Source organism: Pogoniulus pusillus, chromosome 16 (genome assembly GCF_015220805.1).
Source record: "Pogoniulus pusillus isolate bPogPus1 chromosome 16, bPogPus1.pri, whole genome shotgun sequence".
Classification (NCBI taxonomy): Eukaryota; Metazoa; Chordata; class Aves; order Piciformes; family Lybiidae; genus Pogoniulus; species Pogoniulus pusillus.
In genome coordinates, this window is record NC_087279.1 from 3581181 (window position 1) to 3606233 (window position 25053).

The window sequence follows — 25053 nt, forward strand, 5'->3', positions numbered from 1 at the left end:
GCCTCCTCTTCTGCAGGCTGCACACCCCCAGCTCCCTCAGCCTCTCCTCATAGGGTTTGTATTCCAGACCTCTCACCAGCTTCATCACCTTTCTCTGGACACCTTCCAGTACCTCAACATCTCTGTTGAATTGAGGAGCCCAGAACTGGTCACAGGACTCATCTTTAAGTGTCATATATTTTGGTCCCTAATTCAAGACCTATTCTGTGTTCATCTTCCTATGTTACTTCCAAACAAGGAGTGCCTAGATGTATTGGTACCCTTAAGCTGATTGCATCAATGTTGTCCTTTTCAGAACCTAGAACTGTGCAGCAGTAGATTCCATCCCATGTCTGTAAACTCTTCAAATCAGCCATTTCCTCCTCTGTGCTAATAATGGAAGGACAAGTTTCTAGGATCAGTAATGTTCATGACTAGATTTTGGAGCTCATTTTCCATTCATTGCCAGGGCTTTAATATTCTCCCTCTAAGTATTTATATCAAACCCTGAATGCTACTGACATCAGACTAATGAACTCAGAGTTGATTGGATCACTTCCCCTTGAGCTTTCAAACGTTTCCACTGGTTGCTATTTTGCACTAATAAACTGCTCTTTCTCCCATCCTTCTCCCTCAGCTTCTGATTCCACATTCCTTGCTCTGAGATGGAGACCACATTGTCCTCCCTATTTCTGAGCACTCAATCACAGTTGCCAGGCTGAAATATTACAGCCCTTATGACTCTGAGCAGCATTTGCTTTCCAAGAGATGCCTGCAAAGTGAAGCCATCCCCTAATTCCTACTTCCTTCTCAAAGAAATCTCTCCACTTTTTTTTTAAGAGATCACTCCAAACTTAACTCCAGAATTTCTCCTCACTCACAAAACGTCTTCTACAACACCTCCCTTCTTCTACACTTCCCCCAAGCCATCTATCTGACCCAAAGGGATTTTGTTGTCTGTGGCAATGACTTCTTGTGCCTTCAGTTGCTCTTCACATTGTTAATTTTAACATATTTCTAACCCTACTTAGAATCATAGAATCAAGCAGGTTGGAAGAGACCTCCAAGATCATCCAGTCCAACCTAGCACCCAGCCCTGGCCAATCAACCAGACCATGGCACTAAGTGCCTCAGCCAGGCTTTTGTTGTAACACCTCCAGGGATGGTGACTCCACCACCTCCCTGGGCAGCCCATTCCAATAATTCACCATCTAAGCCATTGTTTAGATTTGTCATGACCAGCTAATAACTGCAATACAGGTGTTGGAGGGTAAGATAGTTTCTGGGTCATCTTCTTTTCTACTACTTGATCAGTCTCTTCAAATATTTCAATTTCAGGGAGACCAAGCTGTTGAGAGGCCTGGAGCACAGCCCTGTGAGGAAAGGCTGAGGGTGCTGGGGTGTTTAGCCTGCTGAAGAGGAGGCTCAGGGAGCTGGGGGTGTGCAGCCTGCTGAAGAGGAGGCTCAGGGCAGACCTCATTGCTGTCTGTGACTACCTGAAGAAAGGCTGTAGCCAGGTGGGGGTTGGGCTCTTCTCCCAGGCACCCAGCAACAGAACAAGGGGACACAGTCTCAAGTTGTGCTGAGGGAAGTACAGGCTGGATGTTAGGAGGAAGTTCTTCACAGAGAGAGTGATTGGCATTGGAATGGGCTGCCCAGGGAGGTGGTGGAGTCACCATCCCTGGAGGTGTTACAACAAAAGCCTGCATGAGGCACTTAGTGCCATGGTCTGGTTGGTTGTCCAGGGCTGGGTGCTAGGTTGGACTGGATGAGCTTGGAGGTCTCTTCCAACCTAGTTGATTCTATGATTCTAGTCTATGAATTTCTGCACTGGCCTCAGCTCACAAACAAATTGTGCTTGCTCAGATTAGGTAGAGAATTTACCAGACTGCAATTCCCATCAATATTTATGCTTTCTTCTTTTACATGAAGAGAAAAACATTGGAAGTGGAAGCATCACGAGAGCAAACAGCAGCATTAAGCAAATACAAATCAGGAAACTATTCTTATGGGGTTTATGGCAAAGGCAAAGGAAGTGCTTTAGCAAAGCATTTCTGGTCAAGTCAAAGCAAATAATATTTTCCTGTCATTGAACATTCAGCTCTCTTGAGACAGTGATTAAAAAGTTTCTATGGGTTTACTCACCAACTCACTCCCTAGGGGTGAAGTGAGGCAGAGACTCCGAAAGCATGAGTAAATAATACATGTTTTCCAGATGAACATATCCAGGAAAATACATACATAATCTACCCAGTCCTGTTTGTGTTAATTAAAAGTTGGTAAGGAGTGTCAGTATCAGCACTTGGAAAGCTGTGAGAACTTGACAGTCCAGCAGTGCTGTCTGAGCTCCTGCATTCAAGTTTGGTTTCTGTCCTCCAAACAAGCAATGGAATGAAAACGTTCCAGGGAGCACAAAAAGTTTTTCTCTTCCACAGTTCTCTGAATAGCAAACATCATAGAATGCTCTGGGCCAGAAGGGACCTCTAGAGGTTATCTCTAGAGGTCATTCTTGCCCGAGGATCAGTCCTGGGTCTTCAAGCAAAGCCTGGATGGGGCACTTAGTGCCATGGTCTAGTTGACTGGATAGGGCTGGGTGCTAGGTTGGACAGGACCATCTTGGAGGTCTCTTCCAACCTGGTTGATTCTATGATCTAGTCCATCCTCCCTGCCAGCAGGGACACACCCACTAAACCAGGTCACCCAAGGCCCTGTTAAGCCTCACCTTGAATGTCTCCAGGAAAGGGGCCTCAACCACATCCTTGGGCAACCTGTTCCAGGGCTCCACTACCCTCATAGTAAAAACATCCAATCTAAATCTGCTCTTCTCAAGCTTGAACCCATTGCCCCTCATCACATCACCTTAGCAACTACTTCTTGCCCATTTCATTTGAGGAAACAGAGCTTTCAGGTCAAAAATCAACAGCCAAACCCCCCAAAAGCAAAGTCAAAGTCCTTACTTGGAACAATGAGCTCAATCTCTTCTGACATGGCAGTTCCCAGCACGTTGGATGCGAAGCAGCGATATTTCCCTTGGAAGTTGGTGATGATTCCACGGTTTTGAATCACAAATGTCCCAGAGTTGTTAGATACAATGACCCTTGGGTCAGATAGCAAATCGAATGGTTTCCCATCCTTAGTCCAGTTAAAGCTGGAAAGAAAATAAAGAAGTAAATAAAGACATGCAAGTGTCACAAAGAATCCATTGCAGAACAAAGAGCGCTACGGTGTAAACCCAAGGCCAGCAGTAAGGTTGTGCCACTAGGTTAGGGGAGTCCTGGACATCAGTACAGACTGGTGATGAAGGGCTGCAGAGCAGTCTTGTGCAGAAAGATAATTACTAGCTGATGAACATCTGGACATGAGCTGGCAATGTGTACTCATAGCCCCAAACCAGCCTTGTCCTGGGCTGCGTCCCTATCAGTATAGGCAACAGGTGGAGAGATTGGATTCTGCTCCTCTGCTCTGCTGAGACTACATGTGCAGTGCTGGGTCCAGCTCTGGAGTCCTCAGCACAGGAGAGACATAGATCTGCTGGTGCAGGGCCAGAAAAGGCCACAAAAGTGATCAGTACTTTGCTGTGAGGACAGACTGAGAGAGTTTGGGTTGTCCAGCCTGAAGAAGAGAACTATAGAATCATAGAAGCAACCAGGTTGGAAGAGACCTCCAAGATCATCCAGGCCAACCTAGCACCCAGCCCTAGCCAGTCAACCAGACCATGGCACTAAGTGCCTCATCCAGGCTTTGCTTCAACACCTCCAGGGACAGTGACTCCACCACCTCCCTGGGCAGCCCATTCCAATGTCAATCACCCTCTCTGCCAATATCTTCCTCCTGACATCCAGCCTAGACCTCCCCTGGCACAACTTGAGACAGGTATCTGCAGACAGCAATGAGCTCTGCCCTGAGCCTCCTCTTCTGCAGGCTGCACACCCCCAGCTCCCTCAGCCTCTCCTCACAGGGCTGTGCTCCAGACCTCTCACCAGCTTCATCACCTTTCTCTGGACACCTTCCAGTACCTCAATATCTCTCTTAAATTGAGGAGCCAAGAAGGTTCCAGAGAGATCCTATGGTGACCAATAAGATGGGAACAGACTGTTTAGCAGGGCCTGTTTTGACATCACAGAGGGTGATGGTTTAAACTACAAGAGGAGAGATTTAGATTAGAGAGAAGGGACAGATTTTGTACACTGAGAACAGTGAGCCCCTGGCCCAGGCTGTTCAAAGAGATGGGAGATGCCCCATCCCTGGAAACACTGCTGCTCAGACTGGGGTTCTGAGCAACCTGCTCTAGTTGCAGATGTCCCTGCTGACTGCAGGTGGTTGGATTATTCTGTGACTGTGTGAAAAAACAGTGGTAAACATGGCTACTAACAAAACAAAAGGGAAAGAAATATAACCTTGATGTAAAAGGAGAGAGTGGAATGGCAGAGCAACCACTGAGCTACTGTAATTTGTGTTAACAACTGGGCAAGACTCTTCTACTGGACATTTGACTTGTAGACAACTGACTGTGACATGAAACAACACAAAGCTTCATGCAAAGACAATAAATAAGAGAGGCACCATCTGTGAAAGAAAGAGCCACACAGGGAAGGGACCTGGAGTCTGGCAAAGAAGCTGTGCCTGTAGCAGAGCTGGTACTTTTGACTGGCAATGATTGACAGGAGCCATTGTCACCAGCTACAGGAGATACCCTGGGTGAGATCCATGAGAAACTGAGATGAGTGGATGGAGTTCAGCCAGCAGTGTGCCCAGGTGGCCAAGAGAGCCAGTGGCATCCTGGCCTGCATCAGGAATGGTGTGGTCAGCAGGAGCAGGGAGGTCATTCTGCCCCTGTACTCTGCACTGCTTAGACCACACCTTGAGTCCTGTGTTCAGTTCTGGGCCCCCCAGTTTAGGAGGGACATTGAGATGCTTGAGCGTGTCCAGAGAAGGGTGACGAGGCCGGGGAGAGGCCTTGAGCACAGCCCTACGAGGAGAGGCTGAGGGAGCTGGGATTGGTTAGCCTGGAGAAGAGGAGGCTCAGGGCAGACCTTATTGCTGTCTACAACTACCTGAGGGGAGGTTGTGGCCAGGAGGAGGTTGCTCTCTTCTCTCAGGTGGCCAGCGCCAGAACGAGAGGACACAGCCTCAGGCTGTGCCAGGGGAGATTTAGGCTGGAGGTGAGGAGAAAGTTCTTCCCTGAGAGAGTCATTGGACACTGGAATGGGCTGCCCGGGGAGGTGGTGGAGTCGCCGTCCCTGGAGCTGTTCAAGGCAGGATTGGACGTGGCACTTGGTGCCATGGTCTGGCCTTGAGCTCTGTGGTAAAGGGTTGGACTTGATGATCTGTGAGGTCTCTTCCAACCCTGATGATACTGTGATACTGTGAGTTCCTCCTGATCTTGACATAGAAACACTTATTTTGGTGTTACAGGGGTGGGACTTTGGTGAATGCTTAAGTATTGGTAATAGTTTATGTACCTGGAAGTCTCAAATGGATTGATTTGAGGTGAACTGATTGGAAGAAAAGAATCAGAGAGGGTTGGAACTGAGAGTCTGCCCTGGTTTAGTAGGAGATGAGCTTTGTTTCAGTATTTTGCAAGGCTTTAAGAGAATAAATTAATGTCAACAGAGATGTATGGTTTGGCACCTCACTCACACTGGCAAAACTGCCTTCCTGCAGCATGGAAAGGAATCTGGGTTCCCACCAGCCAGCCAGTACTGTCACTTACATTTAAATACACCAGGAAACTTCTAACTGATCTACTGACAAGCAGAGAAACAAAAGACATTTGTTACCATGCTACAAAACTCAACTGAAGATGCTCAGGTCACCTTGCCATGAGGCAACAACTGCCTTTTTAAATCAAGTTTAAATCACGCTGCAGTGAATGACTCAGGGAAGGGTTAAAAGTGGCATGCAAACCAGCTACTCATTTAACCCACAGACCCTCCAGTGGTGCAAGTCTTAGGCAGAGCTTTTACTCTGTCATGATTCCATTTTTGTCAATCACTTTTCCTTTTATTCCCCCCACCCCCAAGCCCAGTGTGAAATACACACAGCTTATCTCTGCATAGTTATTTGAACAACTCCTTCTGTGTGCGTTTGTAACATCAGCACAGCCACGATGATGTCAGATACAGCCAAAAGTATCTGATAAAATGCAAATGTGGTCTCTGAATGCATGATTTAATGTGCTTGGTATTTCTCTTTTGGGGGTTGCTGTGGAAAAAGGCAGAAGAACAGCTGGGCCCTTTCATTACCATTACACATCTCCTATCTTTCACAGCACAGCCCAAACAAGCTCCTGTAAATCATGGGGTGAACTTGGCACAGGCCAGAGAAATGAAACATCTCCCAGCAAGAAAAAAGGTGTGGTTGGATTTAGTCATGGACTGACTGGAAGTGAATGGCCTAAATGGAAAGCCAAAGCTTGCCCTCACCTTGCAACAGTGAGCAGGTTACCGTACATGAGCTGTCCCTTCCCTCCTCAGAACCAGACCAACGTCAGGCAGAGGCCAAAAGCAACCCCAATTCCTGCTTCTCCCAGTGAAGGCAGTACTCACCTGGGCTGGGGGTTTCCTCTAGCTTCACACTTGATTGTGAAGTCCTCATCAAAAGGGTAGGCGACCTGGGTGTGAGATTGCTCCGTGATTGTCGGAAGCTGTGCCACTGAACACAAAGGGGTATGGGGTTAAAAGAACATCCAAGCAAAGCTCTGCTGCACTCAGGTCCTTTCTTCAAAAGGCACAGCTGCACTGAAGCAAAGAGTGAGGCTTGCCTTCAGGACAAGGGTAGAATCATAGAATGGGTTAGGTTGGAAGGCACCTCAAAGATCACCCAGTTCCAACCCCCCACCATAGGCAGGGACACTTCCCACTAGAACAGGTCACTCAAGGCCTCATCCAACCTGGCCTTGAACATCTTGATGATGACCATGCAACAACAATACCTTCTGCTCCCCAGACTGAACACTGTTACTGCCTCAGCAGCCAAAGGAAGGCTTGACAGCCCTGTCTGTACTCAGCCAGCTGCTCCTGGGCATCACCTGCACACATTTCCATGCACGACCAACCCATCCAGAGGAAAGCTGTGGCCATACCAATGCCAAAGCCCAAGCACTGGGGTGTGGACTGGGGAATTTATCCAGGACTGAACTGAGCTTTTTAATCCTGACACAGAGATGTACACAGATAGCAGTTTGCTGTCTCCTCCCCAGATACAACTGCTAGGAAACGCATGAGCTGCAAGGACGAGTTAATACCCACCCCAGGGTACAGCAGGAGAAGAGCCATTATCACTTGCAGGGGCACACAGCGATGTTTCACTACCTTTCTCTTTTGATTCTCAGGGAATTAAAGTGTTGTGAACGGCTGTGAAACAGAGCTGCAGGAGGGGGGGGGGGGGATGCTCCCTGCCGTGGAGCTGGGGATAATGGGATCAATCACTTTGTTAGAAACAGCCAGGGAGAAAATTAACAGGCTCTTTGGTTTCTCCTTTAAGTCCTGGAGGCTCAAAGCTGGAGAGAAACGTGGTGCCTTGCCTTGCCATACTGTGTGGTCTCAACCCCAAACACTTCCAAGCCCACCAATGTCAATGATCAGATGTAATCCCTTTTTATTAAAGTATAAAATGCTTCATTAAAGCAAATTAAGGCTAAATGGTTCCCTCGTGTAGGTATTAAAAGCAATGGATGCCCTGGCACTTTGTCCTGCACTTTACAGACACAGCTCCACTCTTGCTGTACTTCAGCACAAGAAGCTACCTTCCTCTGGAAAAGCCTCCTGCTTCTGAATGCTGCCAAACAGCTTCGGATAGCTGTGGAAAAGTGTCCTATAAACCTGCTTGACTGCCTCTTCCTTTGCAGCCAGGGCTACTGGCAGGCTGCAGAGTGCTAACAGCTCACAGCAAGACCACAGGATGCTCTGAAACTGGCCCCTCTCATACCCCTCTGAGGCCACAGCACCAACAGCTCTGCAAAGAGCTTTTCTTTATCCTTTGGTTTACTGATTACTTTCCCTCCCCCCAATTCATAAATCTCAATATTGTTGACTTTTGCTTTGTTGTTGGATTGCCTCCCCCCCAAAAAACCCCAAACCAGCCCAAATCAATCCTTCTGGTCCCTTCTGTGATTGATATTTGAAAACCTTGGGAAGTCTGGGCAAGACTCCAAGCAGTGGAGTCCACTGGCTTTCATTAGATTGCCCCCATGAGCCCCATCCCATATTTTACACGTGTCCTGAAACCACCCCAACCATGTCAAACAAGCAGTTTGAGAGCATCCCAGCTGGAGAGGGATGAAGGAGGAGCTCCCCAGGGTGCTAGGAAATCGTTCTCTAAGGAGCAATGTGCACCTTGAGACGTACACCTGCTCTAGTTCAGGCTGAAACAGCAGGTTAGTAAAGGGAGATGAACATCAAAAAGCTTCAGGGAGGCTCAGAGGCAAAAGGAGGAATTTCTGGGAAGGACAGAAGCAAACTCTTGGAGCAATGCAGTGTGTTAGACAGCAAACAGCAGATAGACATTACTAGACAAGCTTACTGCTATGTTTAAACAGGTCCAAACAAAGTAGCCTCCACTTTTTTTCCCCCCATCTGAATTTCCCAAAGGCCTTGTTTGGACAGAGTTAGACTCACAATAGAACAACTGAAAAAGTGGGATTTGATATTTTAGCCTTAGAATCAACCAGGTTGGAAGAGACCTCCAAGATCATCCAGTCCAACCTAGCACCTAGCCCCATGCAGTCATCTGGACCACAGCACTAAATATTGTTCTCTGGGGGGAAAAAAATGGGTTAAAACCCAAGAGATGCCAAACTAAACCAGGACACTGTTTAGTAAATAGCTACAACTCACCTGATAATGGTATCTCAATAGCTGCTGCCAAACTCAGTACAAAGGAAAACAGGCATAGGGTGAGCCCTTTTGTGCTTAATAGCAGCTCCATCACTCTTCTGTAAACCAGGAGTCCAAACAGAACGGGGGACCTTCTGCTGTCTCTCCTGGTTGCTTTGGATCAGACGTAAGGATGTGAAACTGGAAGTCTGGGGAACAGAAAACACAGTCACATCAGCTTGGCTTTTACAGGACTCCTGAACTAGAGGAATGCTTCAGGATTTGAAGATGAAATGCAAATCGCCCTAAGTGGTATCATTTCCTCTCCCCAGCTTTGGGAAGGACCTCTATGAAGATTTGGAGCAGAGAAGCATAAACCCATTTAAGCACAGATTGCTTTTTTCCTTGCAGTTAAAAAGAGGGACTCTGTCTACAACTACCTGAAGGGACATTGTGGTAGGGTGGGCAACAAAGCTGGTGAAGAGACTGGGGAATAAATCTTATGAGGAGTGACAAAGGGAGCTGGGGATGGTTAGTGTGAGGAAGAGGAGGCTGAGGGGAGACCTCATTGCTGTTTACAACTACCTGAAGGGACATTGTGGAGTGGCTGCAGCTGGGCTCTGCTCACAGGGAATTTGAGACAGAAGGAGGAGGAATGGCCTCGAGCTGAGGCTGGGTAAGTGTAGATTGGACATTAGGAAAAAAGTTTTTCACTGAGAGAGTGTTCAGGGACTGGAATGAGCTGCCCAGGAGGGTGATGGAGCCACCCACCCTGGGTGTGTTTAAGGGTGGTTTGGATGTGGTGCTTGGGGTTATGGTTTAAGGTGAATCTTGTAGAGTACAATTACAGAATCATAGAAACAACCAGGTTGGGAAAGACCTCCAAGCTCATCCAGTCCAACCTAGCACCCAGCCCTGGCCAATCAACCAGACCATGGCACTAAGTGCCTCAGCCAGGCTTTGCTTCAACACCTCCAGGGACAGCAACTCCACCACCTCCCTGGGCAGCCCATTCCAATGCCAATCACTCTCTCTGACAACAACTTCCTCTTAACATCCAGCCTAGACTTTCCCCAGCACAACCTGAGACTGTGTCCCCTTGTTCTGTTGCTGCTTGCCTGGGAGAAGAGACCAACCCCACCTGGCTACAGCCTCCCTTTAAGGTAGTTGTAGACAGTTGTAGACCTGTGCAACGCACTGAGGATGCTCACCCTTGCCCACCACAGCTGGCTGCAGCTGGAACAGACAGCACCAAGTCATAGAATCAATCAGGGTTGGAAGGGACCACAAGGATCATCTAGTTCCAACCCCCCTGCCATGGGCAGGAACACCCTACCCTAGATGAGGCTGCCCACAGCCTCATCCAGCCTGGCCTCTGGGGATGGGGCCTCCACCACCTCCCAGGGCAACCCATTCCAGGTGGTCCCAGAGCCAGCACACACTGGGGCACGATGGTTGGTTTGCTGGACCTCTGCACCATACACACATTGTCCCAGCACACTCCTCCTCGCCTTGGCTCTCAGAGGTGAGCAGCAGGCTGTGCTGAAGCTCTTTCCCCAGAGCATCAGGAGGATAATTGCTGTTCACTCAGTCACCAGCTCACAGAAACTTGCTGCAAGTTCACATCTTGGAGATCAAACTCCCTGGATGAAAACTGAAATTGGCCAACGAGGAGACAGGAGACAGACACTCTAATCACATCAGCCTCATTCCTAAAGAAATGAGGCTAAAAAGCAGATGTCTTTTAAGTATCTTTGGCAGGGAGTGTTTGCTGATGGAAGAAGCTGACTAATCTGCCTAGAGCCTGGCTCCACAGAAGGGAATGGAGTAGGAAGCTACCAGAGACATCAGAGTGCCACTGACTGCCACCCCCAAGTTTTGTTTGAGTGCAAATTAGGCACAATTGGACAACATCACTAAGTTCTGTTTTGTGGCAGTTGATATTTCCCTTAGTGTGGTTTCTTCCAGCTCTGACCTGTGAGCAGTAGACCTTTGCAGACCTCAGTCCAATAAAATCTGGGTTGTAGCACAGCATGGATGGGGACACACAACGGCCAGCAGCTCCCTGCTGGCTGCACAACTTCTGTCACTGCAGGACTGAGCTCTCCTACTCTGCCTTACCTGATGCTGGCAGACAAGACCCCTGTCATTGATGGTGAAGCAGATGCTCTGCCAGCAAACTCTCTAACCACACAACTGCAATTTAGGCTCATAAAAATCCAACCAGTGTGGCTGCGTGCAGATGGCACATTAGTGGTAGTGAAACCCTCTTCTCCCTCCCCCCCATCTGCTGACAGCTCTGGGAACCAGCCTAGCCTGTGCCAGGATGCCAACCAGAGGAAGGGGAGCTGAGATGACAGGAGGTGTGCAGCCTGCTGAGGCTGCAAAGTAAGGAGTTAGAAGTTTCTTTCAAACGTGAATGTTACAAAGCAGTGCATAGATTCTGATTTAAACTGAGCAAAATCAGGCAAGCTGCTTAATTCCAACTTACTTTTTCTCTCCCCCACCCCCTTTATTTTAAATAAAGTGCTGGAAAGGAAAGAAGAAACATACTAAACAAAAAGGATGTCCTTTATCCTGTGCCACAGCACCACTTGCCTCTGCAGGCTGCTGCAATTAGCTGCTCTGTCTAGCACCTCGCTCCCTTTCCCTGTGCAGAATACTAATGGCAGGGGCTGACAGCACTACCCTTTGGAAGCAGCATTTGGGAACTGATGGTGCTGGATTTGTGCACAGCCACCAGATCTATCTAAAGGTCCCTTGGAAATCTGCCTGCAGCTGCATTTCACCTCTGCCATTTTACCCTGGGGCAGTTTCCACAAGGTACATTCCCCAAATGGATTGAGCAACAGTGTCTTTGTGGAGGTACTCACCTAGGGATAACCATGCCATAAGACAAGTCTCCTGTTGGGAGTGCTCACAGAATCATACACTGCTCTGTGTTGCAAGGGAACTTAAAGATCATCTAGTTCCAACACCCCTGCCAAGGCAGAGACATCTTCCACTAGACCAGGATGCTCAAGACCTTTTCCACCTCTGGGGAGGCAGCATCCATAACCTCTCTGGGCAGCCTGTTCTAGTGTCTCCCCATCCTCACTGTCAAGAGTTTCTTCCTAATCTCCAGTCTGAATCTGCCCTCCTCAAGCTTCAATCCCTTCCCTCTTGCCCTGTCACAACAAGCCCTTGTGAAAAGTCCCTCCCCAGCTTTACTGTAACCTTCTTCAGGTACTGGAAGGCCCCAACAAGGTCTCCCCAGAGTCTTCTCTTCTCCATATATGTTATATATATTCATCTTAATGAAGTAGCAGATGTGTTACACTGCCTGTGCTGGTCATGACAGCAATTATCAGGGAAAGTTAACACTTAATACACCTCTGCCCCAAAGTGCCTCACTTGACTGCTGGCCTGGACAGTGATGCTCCTCAGCAGATGGACAGGTGAGACATTCACTCTCTCCCAAAAGAGACATGTGTCAAGCCATTAACCTTATTTAAGGTGATGTATAGACAGAGTTGCCAAACATTAGGGTGTCTGGTAAGGTTGTCACATGTTTTGCTCTCCTATCAAGCCTCAGGCCCACAGCTCAGCTCAAACTGCAGAGTCCCTGATTAAGTCACTGACATTCCTGCACCCAAACACCCTTGAGCCTCTTCCTAAGCAAGCAGTATCAGGCATCATCCAGACACTCCATCCCAACCTCACCCTAAACCCAGTCACATACCCAAACTTTGAGCAGCACAATCTTTCACTCCAATGATGACTGAACTCCAATCCAAACTTTCTCATCCTGTGCCAACTGCTAGCAAATGAACAATTTAGCTGCTTAAGCAATTTGGGGAAACAAATGAGGCAACAGCACAAGCCCCTGGCAGTTACGGGCAGGTTTCGGTCTCACTGGTGCCAGTCTTCTCCTAAGTCTAGCAAGTGCCAGAGAGCAACCTCCAAAACCATGACCTTGGTGAAAACATCAGTCTTGCTCTCAGAGCCAGAGTGCTGGAGCAGGCTCAGAGCTTGCTCTGGATGCTGTTTTATTTTCCCCCAGATATCCCACATCCTTCTTTGTTCTCCCAAAGTCTTGGCTGCAGCATCCCTTGCACCAGTGAAGGGGGAGCAAAACAAAAAGAGATGGCTGAAGAAAGCCTTTCCTTGGCACAATGAGTGATCATGTCTTGCTACAAGAAATCCTGCATTTATGATCCCTCCTTTCTCTTCCCTCCCTCCATTTCCAGCTTTATTTTCACTTTTCTCTGCCTCAGGCTTAAGCCAAGTCATTTGAATTCCCTGCAAATACTTATCTGTAGTTCCTTACCTGCAATTCATTATTTACTGTGCTGTTCAGTTAATAGTAAATACTGATTGCTCTAAGGACAGCTCATTTGTTTGTTTAATGAGCTGCCTTTAACTTCCAGGGATAAAATCTTTCAAAAGATCAGTATTTCTAAGGAGTGATGCAGCTCCAGATTCTTTTATTGTACTGTATCCCAAGACCTCCCCTGGCACAACTTGAGGCTGTGTTCCCTTGTTCTGTTGCTGGTTGCCTGGCAGAAGAGACCAACCCCACCTGGCTACAACCTCCCTTCAGGCAATTCTAGACAGCAATGAGGTCTGCCCTGATCCTTCTCTTCTGCAGGCTGCACACCCCCAGCTCCCTCAGCCTCTCCTCACAGGGCTGTGCTCCAAGCCCCTCACCAGCTTCATTGCCCTTCTCTGGACACCTTCCAGTACCTCAACATCTCTCTTGAATTGAGGAGCCCAGAACTGGACACAGCACTCAAGGTGTGGCCTGACCAGTGCTGAGTACAGGGGCAGAAGAACCTCCCTTGTCCTGCTGGCCACACTGTTCCTGATACAGGCCAGGATGCCATTTGCTCTCTTGCCCACCTGGGCACACTGCTGCCTCATCTTCAGCCTACTATCTACCAGTACTCCCAGGTCCCTCTCTGCCTGGCTGCTCTCAGCCACTCTGGCCCCAGCCTGTAGTGCTGCTTGGGGTTGTTGTGGCCAAAGTGCAGAACCCTGAACTTGGCCTTGTTCAATCTCATCCCATTGGCCTCTGCCCACCCATCCACCCATTGATGCTCCAGAACTGGCTCCTCCACCCCTACTCCTAGCTGCAACCTGAAATCAGCTTTTCCCTTAATCTTCTGCTCAGTCTAGGAAGGGCAGATCCTGCCTTTCTAACCTGATCTCCTTCTATGATCAGGTGACCCGCTTGGTGGATGTGGGGAGGCCTGTGGATGTGGTCTATCTGGACTTCAGCAAGGCCTTTGACACTGTCCCCCACAGCAAACTGCTGGCTAAGCTGTCAGCCCGCGGCTTGGATGGTAACACTCTGTGCTGGGTTAGGAACTGGCTGGAGGGCCGGACCCAGAGAGTGGTGGTGAATGGTGCCACATCCAGCTGGCAGCTGTCACTAGTGGTGTCCCTCAGGGATCAGTGCTGGGCCCCATCCTCTTTAACATCTTCATTGATGATCTGGATGAGGGCATCGAGTCAGTCATCAGCAAGTTTGCAGATGACACTAAGCTGGGGGCAGATGTGACTGAGCTGGAGGGCAGAAGGGCTCTGCAGCGGGACCTTGACCGCCTGTACAGATGGGCAGAGGCCAATGGGATGGGGTTCAATAGCTCAAAGTGCAGGGTGCTGCACTTTGGCCACAACAACCCCATGCAGAGATACAGGCTGGGGTCGGAGTGGCTGGAGAGCAGCCAGACAGAGAGGGATCTGGGGGTACTGATTGATACCCGCCTGAACATGAGCCAGCAGTGTGCCCAGGTGGCCAAGAGAGCCAGTGGCATCCTGGCCTGCATCAGGAATGGTGTGGTCAGCAGGAGCAGGGAGGTCATTCTGCCCCTGTACTCTGCACTGGTTAGACCACACCTTGAGTGCTGTGTTCAGTTCTGGGCCCCCCAGTTTAGGAGGGACATTGAGATGCTTGAGCGTGTCCAGAGAAGGGCGACGAGGCTGGTGAGAGGCCTCGAGCACAAGCCCTACGAGGAGAGGCTGAGGGAGCTGGGGTTGTTTAGCCTGGAGAAGAGGAGGCTCAGGACTGACCTTATTGCTGTCTACAACTACCTGAGGGATGGTTGTGGCCAGGAGGAGGTTGCTCTCTTCTCTCAGGTGGCCAGCTCCAGAACGAGAGGACACAGCCTCAGGCTGCGCCAGGGGAAATTTCGGCTCGAGGTGAGGAGAAAGTTCTTCACTGAGAGAGTCATTAGGCACTGGAATGGGCTGCCTGGGGAGGTGGTGGAGTCATCATCCCTGGGGCAGTTCAAGGCAAGGTTGGATGTGGCACTTGGTGCCATGGTCTAGCCTTGGGCACTGTGGTGAAGGGTTGGACTTGGTGATCTGTGAGGTCTCTTCCAACCTTGGTGATACTGTGAAAGCTGTGTTTAGAGCCTTTTCCATTTCCTGACTTCCTAAATATCCAACTTCATCTACAACATCCTTTTGGAAGATATTCTTGCTCAAACTGAATCTGCTAATAAACTAAACTAAATGTGGATATAGTTTTGGGGGGCAGAGTTCCAGGAAAAGAGGATATTTTTCAGGTTTCCTGACTTGGCCATGTTAATTCCCTGCCTCCACAACACCATGTCCCTCAGCACCACATCTACAGGTCTGTTAAACACCTCCAGGCTTTCACAGAGTCTTCACTATGCTAAACTCCTTCAATGTTGTACACAGCTTGCCCCCTAAAAGCTTTTTGACATCCCAGCATCAGTACCAGGGAGGAGATAACCTTCACTTGACTCTATCCCAGTCACCTATTTTGGGCTGTTGCAGGCTCTCAGCTCATGATGCAGATGCTGGCAGTAATTAAAATAATCACCCAAATCAGAAAGATGTTCTTCCTTCCCTGCTAAAATATTTCTATTCTAGTGCAGAAGCATGAAGACTGGTTTTTTTTAGCTGCAATTCTGGTCTCAGGAGGCTTAGAGAGAGAAGTTTATGTATTATTTATCTTGCCAAGGACATAACAAATATTATTGGACAGCAGATGCAGAGTAAAAGTTAAAACAACCCCAACATTATTTCACAAGATTTAGGTGTTTCAAATATGATTGCAACCATTATGCCTTCCCAGATTTGCAATCCATCAGTCTTTCAGAGCCTCAAACCACCCAAAAAACCTCCATGAATGCGAGAGAATGAACATAAATAACAAAGAACCAGGCAGAGGAGGCTGGGAGATGTTTTACTGCAGCACAAGCAGCAGTAAACCATTCGATTCAATAAACACCTCAGCCATTAGAATTAATTCCTCTTTTGAGGAATAAGCAGGGAGCTTATTTGGGGAGCTCATTTTGTCAGGTCTGTGTTGTCTGGAAGAGAAACAGACGTGGGTCAGACAGGACATCTCCTAGCCTGGCAGACACACAATGCCTGGTGTCTGTCCCCTCTGCTATCACTGGGCTGTGACCAACATAGAATCATAGAAGCAACCAGGTTGGAAGAGAGCTCTAAAATCATCCAGTCCAACCTAGCACCCAGCCCTAGCCAATCAACCAGACCATGGCACTAAGTGCCTCATCTAGGCTTGGCTTGAACACCTCCAGGCATGGTGACTCCACCACCTCCCTGGGCAGCCCATTCCAATGCCAATCACTCTCTCTGACAACAACTTCCTCCTAACATCCAGCCTAGACCTGTCCTGGCACAGCTTGAGACTGTGTCCCCTTGTTCTGTTGCTGGGTGCCTGGGAGAAGAGACCAAGCCCAGCTGGCTATAACCTCCCTTCAGGTAGTTGTAGACAGCAGTGAGCTCTGCCCTGAGCCTCCTCTTCTGCAGGCTGCACACCCCCAGCTCCCTCAGCCTCTCCTCACAGGGTTTGTGTTCCAGGCCCCTCACCAGCTTCATCGCCCTCCTCTGGACACCTTCCAGCACCTCAACATCTCTCTTGAATTGAGGGGCCCAGATCTGGACACAGTACTCTAAGTGTGGCCTGAGCAGTGTTGAGTACAGTTCCATGTTGGTGCTGATTGTCTGGAAACTCAATTTGTGCTGTTTCTGTCTGAGCTCTACCTGCAATGCAACCCCCACCCCAAACCCCAGTAGATTGCACTGTATGCTCTCATGCCATTTAAAAGCCAGCTGTAAATGGTTAATGCTTTCTCTTGGTCATCACTCTGCCCATATAATGTCACAGCACCTGACAGGTTTGATTCAATTTGTTTCGTACATCTAGTAGCTGAAGCATTGCACTACTAAATCACAGAGCACAAGCATCATATTTCTTACAGCCTCTAATGTTCTCCACATGCATACAGTGACAGAAAGCTAAAGAAATGTGTTTCCTAATCAGTACAAATGATTTCTTTGTTGGTAATGATCTGCTTGTCAGTAACTCTCTGCTAGCATTGGCCATTGTGAGCCTCCTCCCTAGGACCTAGAGGTGCTTTGCTGCCAAAGAACCTGAGGGCTTCAGGTCTTCCTGAAAAAGAAATGGATTCCCTGGAAATGGATTCCCTGGAAATGGATTATCTGAATACTTTCCCCCACTTTTCCCCTTGCTTGGGTTTTTCTTTTGCTTGTGCCTTGCAACATGATCCATTTGATGGTTTCTTTTAAGTCAGCATGAGTTTGGTGTTTAAATCCAGTGTGGAACTAGGCAGTGTTTCTGGCCACACATGATATTTGAACTTAATAAATAATTTGCCACTATCCATCTGCTCAATCTATTTAGCTGGACTTGATTGAACCCAGCAGAGGATCGTTTGCAAACTTAAGCCAAGCCATCTTAAATAAAACTCCTCACCTCTCTATTGGCTTCCTGTGAAAGCATCTGAGGAAGCTGAAGGCTTGCAACACTGGACAAAGCCACCACCTCAATGCAAATTACATATGGGCTCAAATCAAAAGCTCACTTTTGCAGCTGGGGGTATTCAGCATGAAAATCACTCAGAAAAGCAGCAGCCCTGCCTGCAAAGATGGTCAGCAAACCAGTTTGGCCAGTCCCCATGGGATTAGCTCCACTGGAAGCTCAAAGGACCTCTGAGCAGCACTTGTAATAAAGACTCCAAAGAAAAATCCAGCCTAGAAATCAATGCCTGGGGTAGCTTTTCATAAGCAAAGAAATAAACGTGGAGTGTGAATGGTGCATTGTTTATGATGGATACATCACTAAGCTTCAGCTAGAGCATTTATTGACACGGCACTTAGAAGCAAATAGAGATAACCACTGATGTGGTTATTCCTGCCATTAGGAGCACATAAACCTGAATACACCCTGCAGCCAAATTCCAGCTTTATGGATGTTCTCAAAGCTGTGAATAAATACAAGCATCTGTATTGATTTAAAGAGAACAACAAGAGTGCTGAACAATAAGTGAGATGCCAGGTCCCAGCTGCTTTGGCTCAGCCCTCCCGATAGGGCAGGCTCAGGTAAGCAGCAGAGGGAGTGCAGGAGGTAGGTAGTATCCTGGTACACAAATCCTGCCCACCTCTTGGGGCTGTTTGGGCCAGGTGCTGCATCTAACTTTTGGTCCCAAATAACTACCAATAGGCCTTTCTTCCCCAGATTTCTCTTTCTCCTGATTTATTAGGTTATGTACTGATATAATGAGTCCCTCAACTGTACCATGTTAAACTTAAGAGGATCATAAAATAGTTTAGATTGAAAAAGACCTACAAGATCACCCAGTCAAACCATTAACCCAGCACTGCCAGGTCACCACTACACTGTGTCTATCAGCACCACATCTGTGAAGCTTTTAACTCCCTCTACCACCTCCCTGGGCAGCCATTCTTGAAGCCTACTTCAGCCATACTTCAAGCAACACTCGAACAAGTCACCATAAAATAAGGATCCTGGCTTTCTATTTAGGCACATTCCAGCTTTATAGTTAGGTACAATGTAGAACACAGGAGCTTCCACCTCCACATGAGGACAAACTTCCTTATAGTGAGTGTGACAGTGCACTGGAGCAGGCTGCCCAGAGAGGTTGTGGAGTCTCCTGCTCTGGAGACATTGAAAATACACCTATGCAGCCTGCCCTAAGCAATCCTATTTTGGCAAGAGGGTTGAAATGGATGATCTCAGAGGTCCCTTCTAACCCCTAACGTACTGTGATCCACAAATACAAGATCACTCCAGCCTCCCTCTGTGTAGCTGTTGCATCTGCTTTTCCTAATTCCTTATTGCCTTTTTTGATCAGTCACTGAAACCAGAGCAATTCTCCCAGCCCAAAGAGACAGTACCACAGCTCAGAGATGCTGTGAGCATGGCTTTTAAGAAAGGTGTGGCCATACCTTCCTTGTACTCAACACTGCTCAGGCCACACCTTGAGTGTTGTGTCCAGATCTGGGCCCCTCAATTCAAGAGAGATGTTGAGGTGCTGGAAGGTGTCCAGAGAAGGGTGACAAAGCTGGGGAGGGGCCTGGAACACAAACCCTATGAGGAGAGGCTGAGGGAGCTGGGGGTGTGCAGCCTGCAGAAGAGGAGGCTCAGGGCAGAGCTCATTGCTGTCTACAGCTGCCTGAAGGGGCATTGTAGCCAGGTGGGGTTGGGCTCTGCTGACAGGAAACCAGCAACAGAACAAGGGGACACAGCCTCAAGTTGTGCCAGGGGAGGTTTAGGCTGGATGTTGTTAGGAAGTTCTTCCCAGAGAGAGTGATTGGCATTGGAATGGGCTGCCCAGGGAGGTGGTGGAGTCACTGTCCCTGGAGGTGTTGAAGCAAAGCCTGGCTGAGGCACTTAGTGCCATGGTCTAGGTGACTGGCTAGGGCTGGGTGCTAGGTTGGACTGGATGATGTTGGAGCTCTCTTCCAACCTGGCTGATTCTATTCTATTCCCTTTTTGCTAGGCAGGTCAATCAGAAGAAATCACCCCAGCAGAAGGAGCCAATGTCACAGCAGAGCAATGCCGGGAGCGAGGCTTTACCACCGACCTACAGACACACAACAATCCCTCCCCCAGCACCGGCACCAAACCAGCGCAGGTTGGAGCTCTGCAGCTGCATCCGAACGCACACCAGACGGGGAGAAAATTAAACTACTGTCTGAGGCTTCTGCCATTAGCTTTGTGGGTTGTTGTTTTTTTTTTTACCTTGAGATACCACATCTCTTAAATGAGCTCTACCACATTTCTGCCTGAAACTCGTTCTCTATTAATTGGGATTTTCATTGGCGATTAGCATTTCAGCTGGCAGGTCAAGCATGAAGCAGCAGCCCAGCACACAGCAGCAAGTGGGCTGGGTGGCTGGGAACGACGGCATGTCAGCCGTGCACAAAGGGAATCAAAGCAGGTTGTGGTTTGTTTCCAGATGAGACTGCTAATGACAGCCTCCCTCGACGGAGGCGATGCAAATTCCCCTCCATTTCGAAATGAATTTGCAGCAAAGGCACCTTCTTCTTTTGTACTCTCCCTCTCCCTCCTTCAAAGCACAAAATAATGGGGAAATCATGAGCTTTCTCGTGATAATGGCAACAAACAAACGCGTTCCAGTAAAGCAACACTTGCTAGGAGAAATCCTGCCTCACCTTGAAAACATCCCTTGAAAAGCCAGCTCATGGCACAGTCAGTAGCCATTGCAGCTCCATCCTTCAGCAGCCACAAAGCCAGGCAGAGCCCCATTGACTTGGAAATGTGGGGAAAGGATCTGCCTGGCAGAGCTCCTGCCAGGGCTCGGATCTAATGAGATTGTGCATTCAGCATAAAGCTCACTGAAAACAGCTCATCCTCTTCCCAAATGCCTGTCAGGAGGGAAATTCTGTACTCCAGCGGGGAGTAAAGGAAGGAGTAAAATTAACAGCACCCAGCATCTAACGGGGGCCGTTTAAGACCAAGGTGTGTGAGCGATCCCTGCGCCAGGAAAATCATCCTACACCACCCCAAAGCACTGCAGAGCAATGAGGGCTCCACTTGGAGTCAGTGATTTTCACAACGCGGGTTCCTGTTTCCCTGTGCTCGTAGCAAGGTGACAATGTGAACGGGGGGGGGGACACAGGGACAAAATCCCAGTGTTTAATTGCAAATTAATTACCTCAATAAACAGCAGAAAACAGCTGCTATTCCCTCCTGACCCATTAGGGATCATTTTTTCCCTGATGCATCCCAGACAGGTGAACTCATTCACAATGCTGGTGAATGTTGCCAAGTGCCAGAAGCCCTAAATCTGAGCCCACTGCTGCATCTGTGCCACGCTCACGGCAGCACTCCTCTGCCTCACGCACTCTGGGGATGCTCAGCATATTCCCAAGATCCCAAGAGCAAAATCCTAGCAGGTTTCAGACACAAAGTATTAAAGTCAAAGCAAAACTAACACCAAAACTGAAGCAAATCTCTTCTGTCTCAGTGTGTCTCAGCACAACTGCACTCAGCTTTGGGCTCCCCATGTTAAGAGGGATTATGAACTTTACATTAATAACTACATTCAACTGATGAAAGCTTTGTGCATCTCTCTGCTCCTAAAAGTGCCCTCTTCTTCCTCCTTATCCTCCCTCCACTGATAGCAAATGATGTATTAGGGAAACCTGCATCTTTTGCAGTCCAATAGGTGACCAATAGATGAGACTTGAGGAGTTCAGTTTTGGGTTCCCCAGTAGAAGAGGGACAGGGATCTGCTGGACAAGGTCCAGTGGAGGGCTACAAGGATGCTGAGGGGACTGGAGCACTGCCTGATGAGGAGAGGCTGAGGGACCTGGGGCTGCTTATGCTGGAGAGGAGAAGACTGAGAAGGGATTTAATCAATTTTTATGAATATCTGAGGTCTGGAGGTCAGGAGTGGGGGGACAGGCTCTGCTCACTGCTCTCTGGGATAGGACAAGGAGCAGTGGATGGAGGCTGCAGCACAGGAGGTTCTACCTCAACACAAGGGGCAATTTCTTTACTGGAAGGGTCCCAGAGCACTGGCACAGGCTGCTCAGAGAGGCTGTGGAGTCTCCTTCTCTGGAGCCTTTCAAGGCCTATCTGGATGTGTGCCTGTGTGATCTGAGCTAGATTGTGTGGTCCTGCTCTGGCAGGGGGATTGGACTGGATGATCTCTTTGGGTCCCTTCCAACCCCTGACATCCTGTGATCCTGTGAACTGCACTATAAGGCAGTGGAAGTCACTGGGACATTGTGTGCATCTAATTGAAATTGCAGGCAGCCACTCATGACAACAGAGAGTTTCTCAGCAAGCAAGCTCCTGTACTTTCTGCCTTCCTCTGATTTTCCCCCTCTTCTGTTAATAAAAGAGATTAGCTCTTCCAGCTTGGTGGAGGATCTCACACTGCTTGCATTTCCCCTGATAAGTCAAGGCTATTAAGCTTCCAACATTTTCCACATTACCAGACATACAAGAGATTACTTTAAAGAAAAAAAAGGCAAGTGAAATGTAATGATTTAAACACAGACACTGCAAGAAAGCATTTCAGGATGTGAAGTTAAACACTACCCATGGTGCACACTCCCAAATCCTGGCACAGAGTATGTCCTCTCAGTTTGGCTACCTTAGGTTGCTCCTTCAAGAGGATCCACATTCATCAATGCAATCTGTAGTTTATCAAGGCACAAGTGCCACAGAAATTCTGGCCAAGAAGATGGGGGAGGGGATTTTGCCCCTCTGTTCTTCTCTGCCAAGAGCCTGCCTGCAGTGCTGGGTCTGGCTCCAGAGTCCTCAGTGCAGGAGAGACAGGGACTGGTTGGAGAGGAGCCAGAGGAGGCTACAAAAATTATCTGAGGGCTGGAACCCCTCTGCAGTGAGGACAGAGAGTCAGGGATGCTCAGCCTGGAAAAGAGAAGGCTCCAAGGATGGTTTCTTGTAGCCTTTTATTATTTAAAGGGGCCAGTCAGGAAGATGGCAACAGACTGGGGACAGAATGTCTCCCCTGATATTCTAGTGAACAAGCTCAGAAAGAGTGGGATGGAAGGGCAGGCAGTGAGGTGGATTAGGAACTGGTTACAAGATAGAGTTCAAAGAGTGGTGATCAGTGGTGCCAGTGGAGTCCCCCAGGGATCACTACTAGGCCCAGTGCTCTTCAACATCTTCATCAATGATGAGGGGAGAGACAGACAGAGCCTGCTCAGCAAGTTTGCTGATGACACCAAGCTGGGGGGCTTGGCTGATCCAGCTGAAGCCTGTGCTGCCATCCAGAAAGTCCTGGACAGACTGAGAGCTGGGCACAGAGGAACCAAATCAGGTTCAACAAAGATGAGTGCAGAGTCCTGCACATGGGGAGGAATAATAAAGTGCACCAGGACAGGCTGGGAGGTGACTGCTGGAGAGCAGCCCTGTGGAGAGGGACCTGGGAGTGCTGGTGGAGAACAAGACAGGACAAGGGGCAATGGATGTAAGCTGCAGCACAAGAGGTTCTTTCTCAACACAAGGGGCAGTACAAGTTGAAGATACACCTGCTGACTGCAAAGGGTTGGACCAGATGAGCTTTAAACGTCCCCTCCAACCCAAACCAGTCTGTGATTCTATCAATGCTTACTTAAGGCAGTAGGTGCAGGATCTGGACTGGTTAATGCATTAGGAAGCCTAAGCAGTGGAGCAAATATGATAGAGAGGAATGGATATTTCATCTTGATTTTCTATTTCCTGCTTTCCTTGTATTCAGCTTAAGCACTGGAGTCCACAGTAATTTCCTTTTCCCATGAACAACTTTAATGTTAAAATAAAACCCCAATGTTTTTAAAGAAAGCTCCACATAAAGATGTGCAGGTGAGGGCCAGGAGGCTGCAGCCAGGCTCTGCTGGGCGATACCCAGTGACAGGACAAGGGGCAATGAGGGGAAGCTGAGGCATAGAAAGTTTCATAGAAACAGGAGGAGGAATTTCTTCCCTGTGAGGGTGGCAGAGCCCTGGAACAGGCTGCCCAGAGAGACTGTTCCCTCAGCAGTCCATTCTAACCTCCCTTCAGGTAGTTGTAGACAGCAATGAGGTCTGCCCTGAGCCTCCTCTTCTGCAGGCTGCACACCCCCAGCTCCCTCAGCCTCTCCTCACAGGGCTGTGCTCCAGGCCCCTCCCCAGCCTTGTTGCCCTTCTCTGGACACCTTCCAGCACCTCAACATCTCTCTTGAATTGAGGGGCCCAGAACTGGACACAGCACTCAAGGTGCAGCCTGAGCAGTGCTGAGTACAGGGGAAGAATAACCTCCCTTGTCCTGCTGGCCACACTGCTCCTGAGCCAGCCCAGGATGCCATTGGCTCTCTTGGCCACCTGGGCACTGCTGCCTCATCTTCAGCTACTCTCTACCAGCACCCCCAGGTCCCTTTCTTCCTGGCTGCTCTCAGCCACTCTGTCCCCAGCCTGTAGTGCTGCTTGGGGTTGTTGTGGCCAAAGTGCAGAACCCTGCACTTGGCCTTGTTCAGTCTCATCCCATTGGCCTCTACCCACCCATGCAGCCTGTCCAGGTCCCTCTGCAGAGCTCTCCTACCTTCCAACAGCTCCACACCTGCTCCTATCTTAGTGTCATCTACAAACTTACTGATGCTGGATTCAATGCCTTCATCCAGGTTATCAGTAAAACTATTGAACAGGGTTGGGCCCAGCACTGACCATAAGGGATCACAGTGATCATATTATGATCACAATGGAAGCACCTGTGACATTTCTTTAAGCAGTAGAAGGCTACAATTTATCTGCTCATCATTTTATTTCAGCAGCTTGTGTTATTGGAAGCATTTGGCCCCAAAGCTTTTAGGGGAACCGAGTTGCTGATGAGGTAAGATTACTTCTGAGGATGGACAACAGTTTTCCACACTGCTCAGGTAGTTTTACTACCCTAAGAGAAAAGCATCATTTGAACAGCTCCAAATCCCAATGATTCTCTTAGCTGCAGCAGTTGCTTCTCTCTATTAATGCCCTTTTTACAGGGCACTGAATCAAAACATCCATCAGTGGCAATGAAGACAGTTAGCTGACAACATATTGAATGCATCCACTGCAGCTGTGAGCAAAAGGGAAGAGACTTTGAAATTCTGTGTCTCTCTCCCTTGCATCCAAGCTCACAGAATAGAATCACAGAACCTTTGAACATCTCTGAGACAAATGATTCCCGATTCGATCAGTCTGGTGCTGAACCATGTCCCTCAGCACCACATCTCTGCATCTTTTAAACACCTCCAGGAATGGTGACTCCACCATTGCCCTGGGCAGTCTGTCCCTTTCAGAGCAGAATTTTCTTCTAATATCCAACCTTAACCTCCACTTGTGCAATTTGAGGACATTTCCTCTTGTGCTATCACTTCTTACCAGGGAGAAAAGACTGCCCACACACACACCTTTGCTACAATCTTCTTTCAGGGAGTTGCAGAGAGCCAGAAAATCTCCC

At 48.6% G+C, this 25053-nt stretch overlaps 1 protein-coding gene across 10 annotated transcripts in view; it reads right to left on the bottom strand.

The window, feature by feature from the left end:
* CHL1 (cell adhesion molecule L1 like) overlaps positions 1–25053 on the bottom strand; it is a 236685-nt gene that overhangs the window by 88704 nt on the left and 122928 nt on the right. For all 10 annotated transcript variants that reach the window (XR_010305144.1, XR_010305143.1, XM_064156179.1 and 7 more), the window contains 3 exons: positions 8817–9004; positions 6528–6633; positions 2937–3127 (listed from right to left, as the gene is read on the bottom strand). Coding sequence is in view for 8 of the 10 variants with exons in the window: in XM_064156179.1 (XP_064012249.1) it covers positions 2937–3127; positions 6528–6633; positions 8817–8907 (388 nt within the window). In the remaining 2 variants the exon portion in view is untranslated. The remainder of the gene's footprint in view (positions 1–2936; positions 3128–6527; positions 6634–8816; positions 9005–25053) is intronic.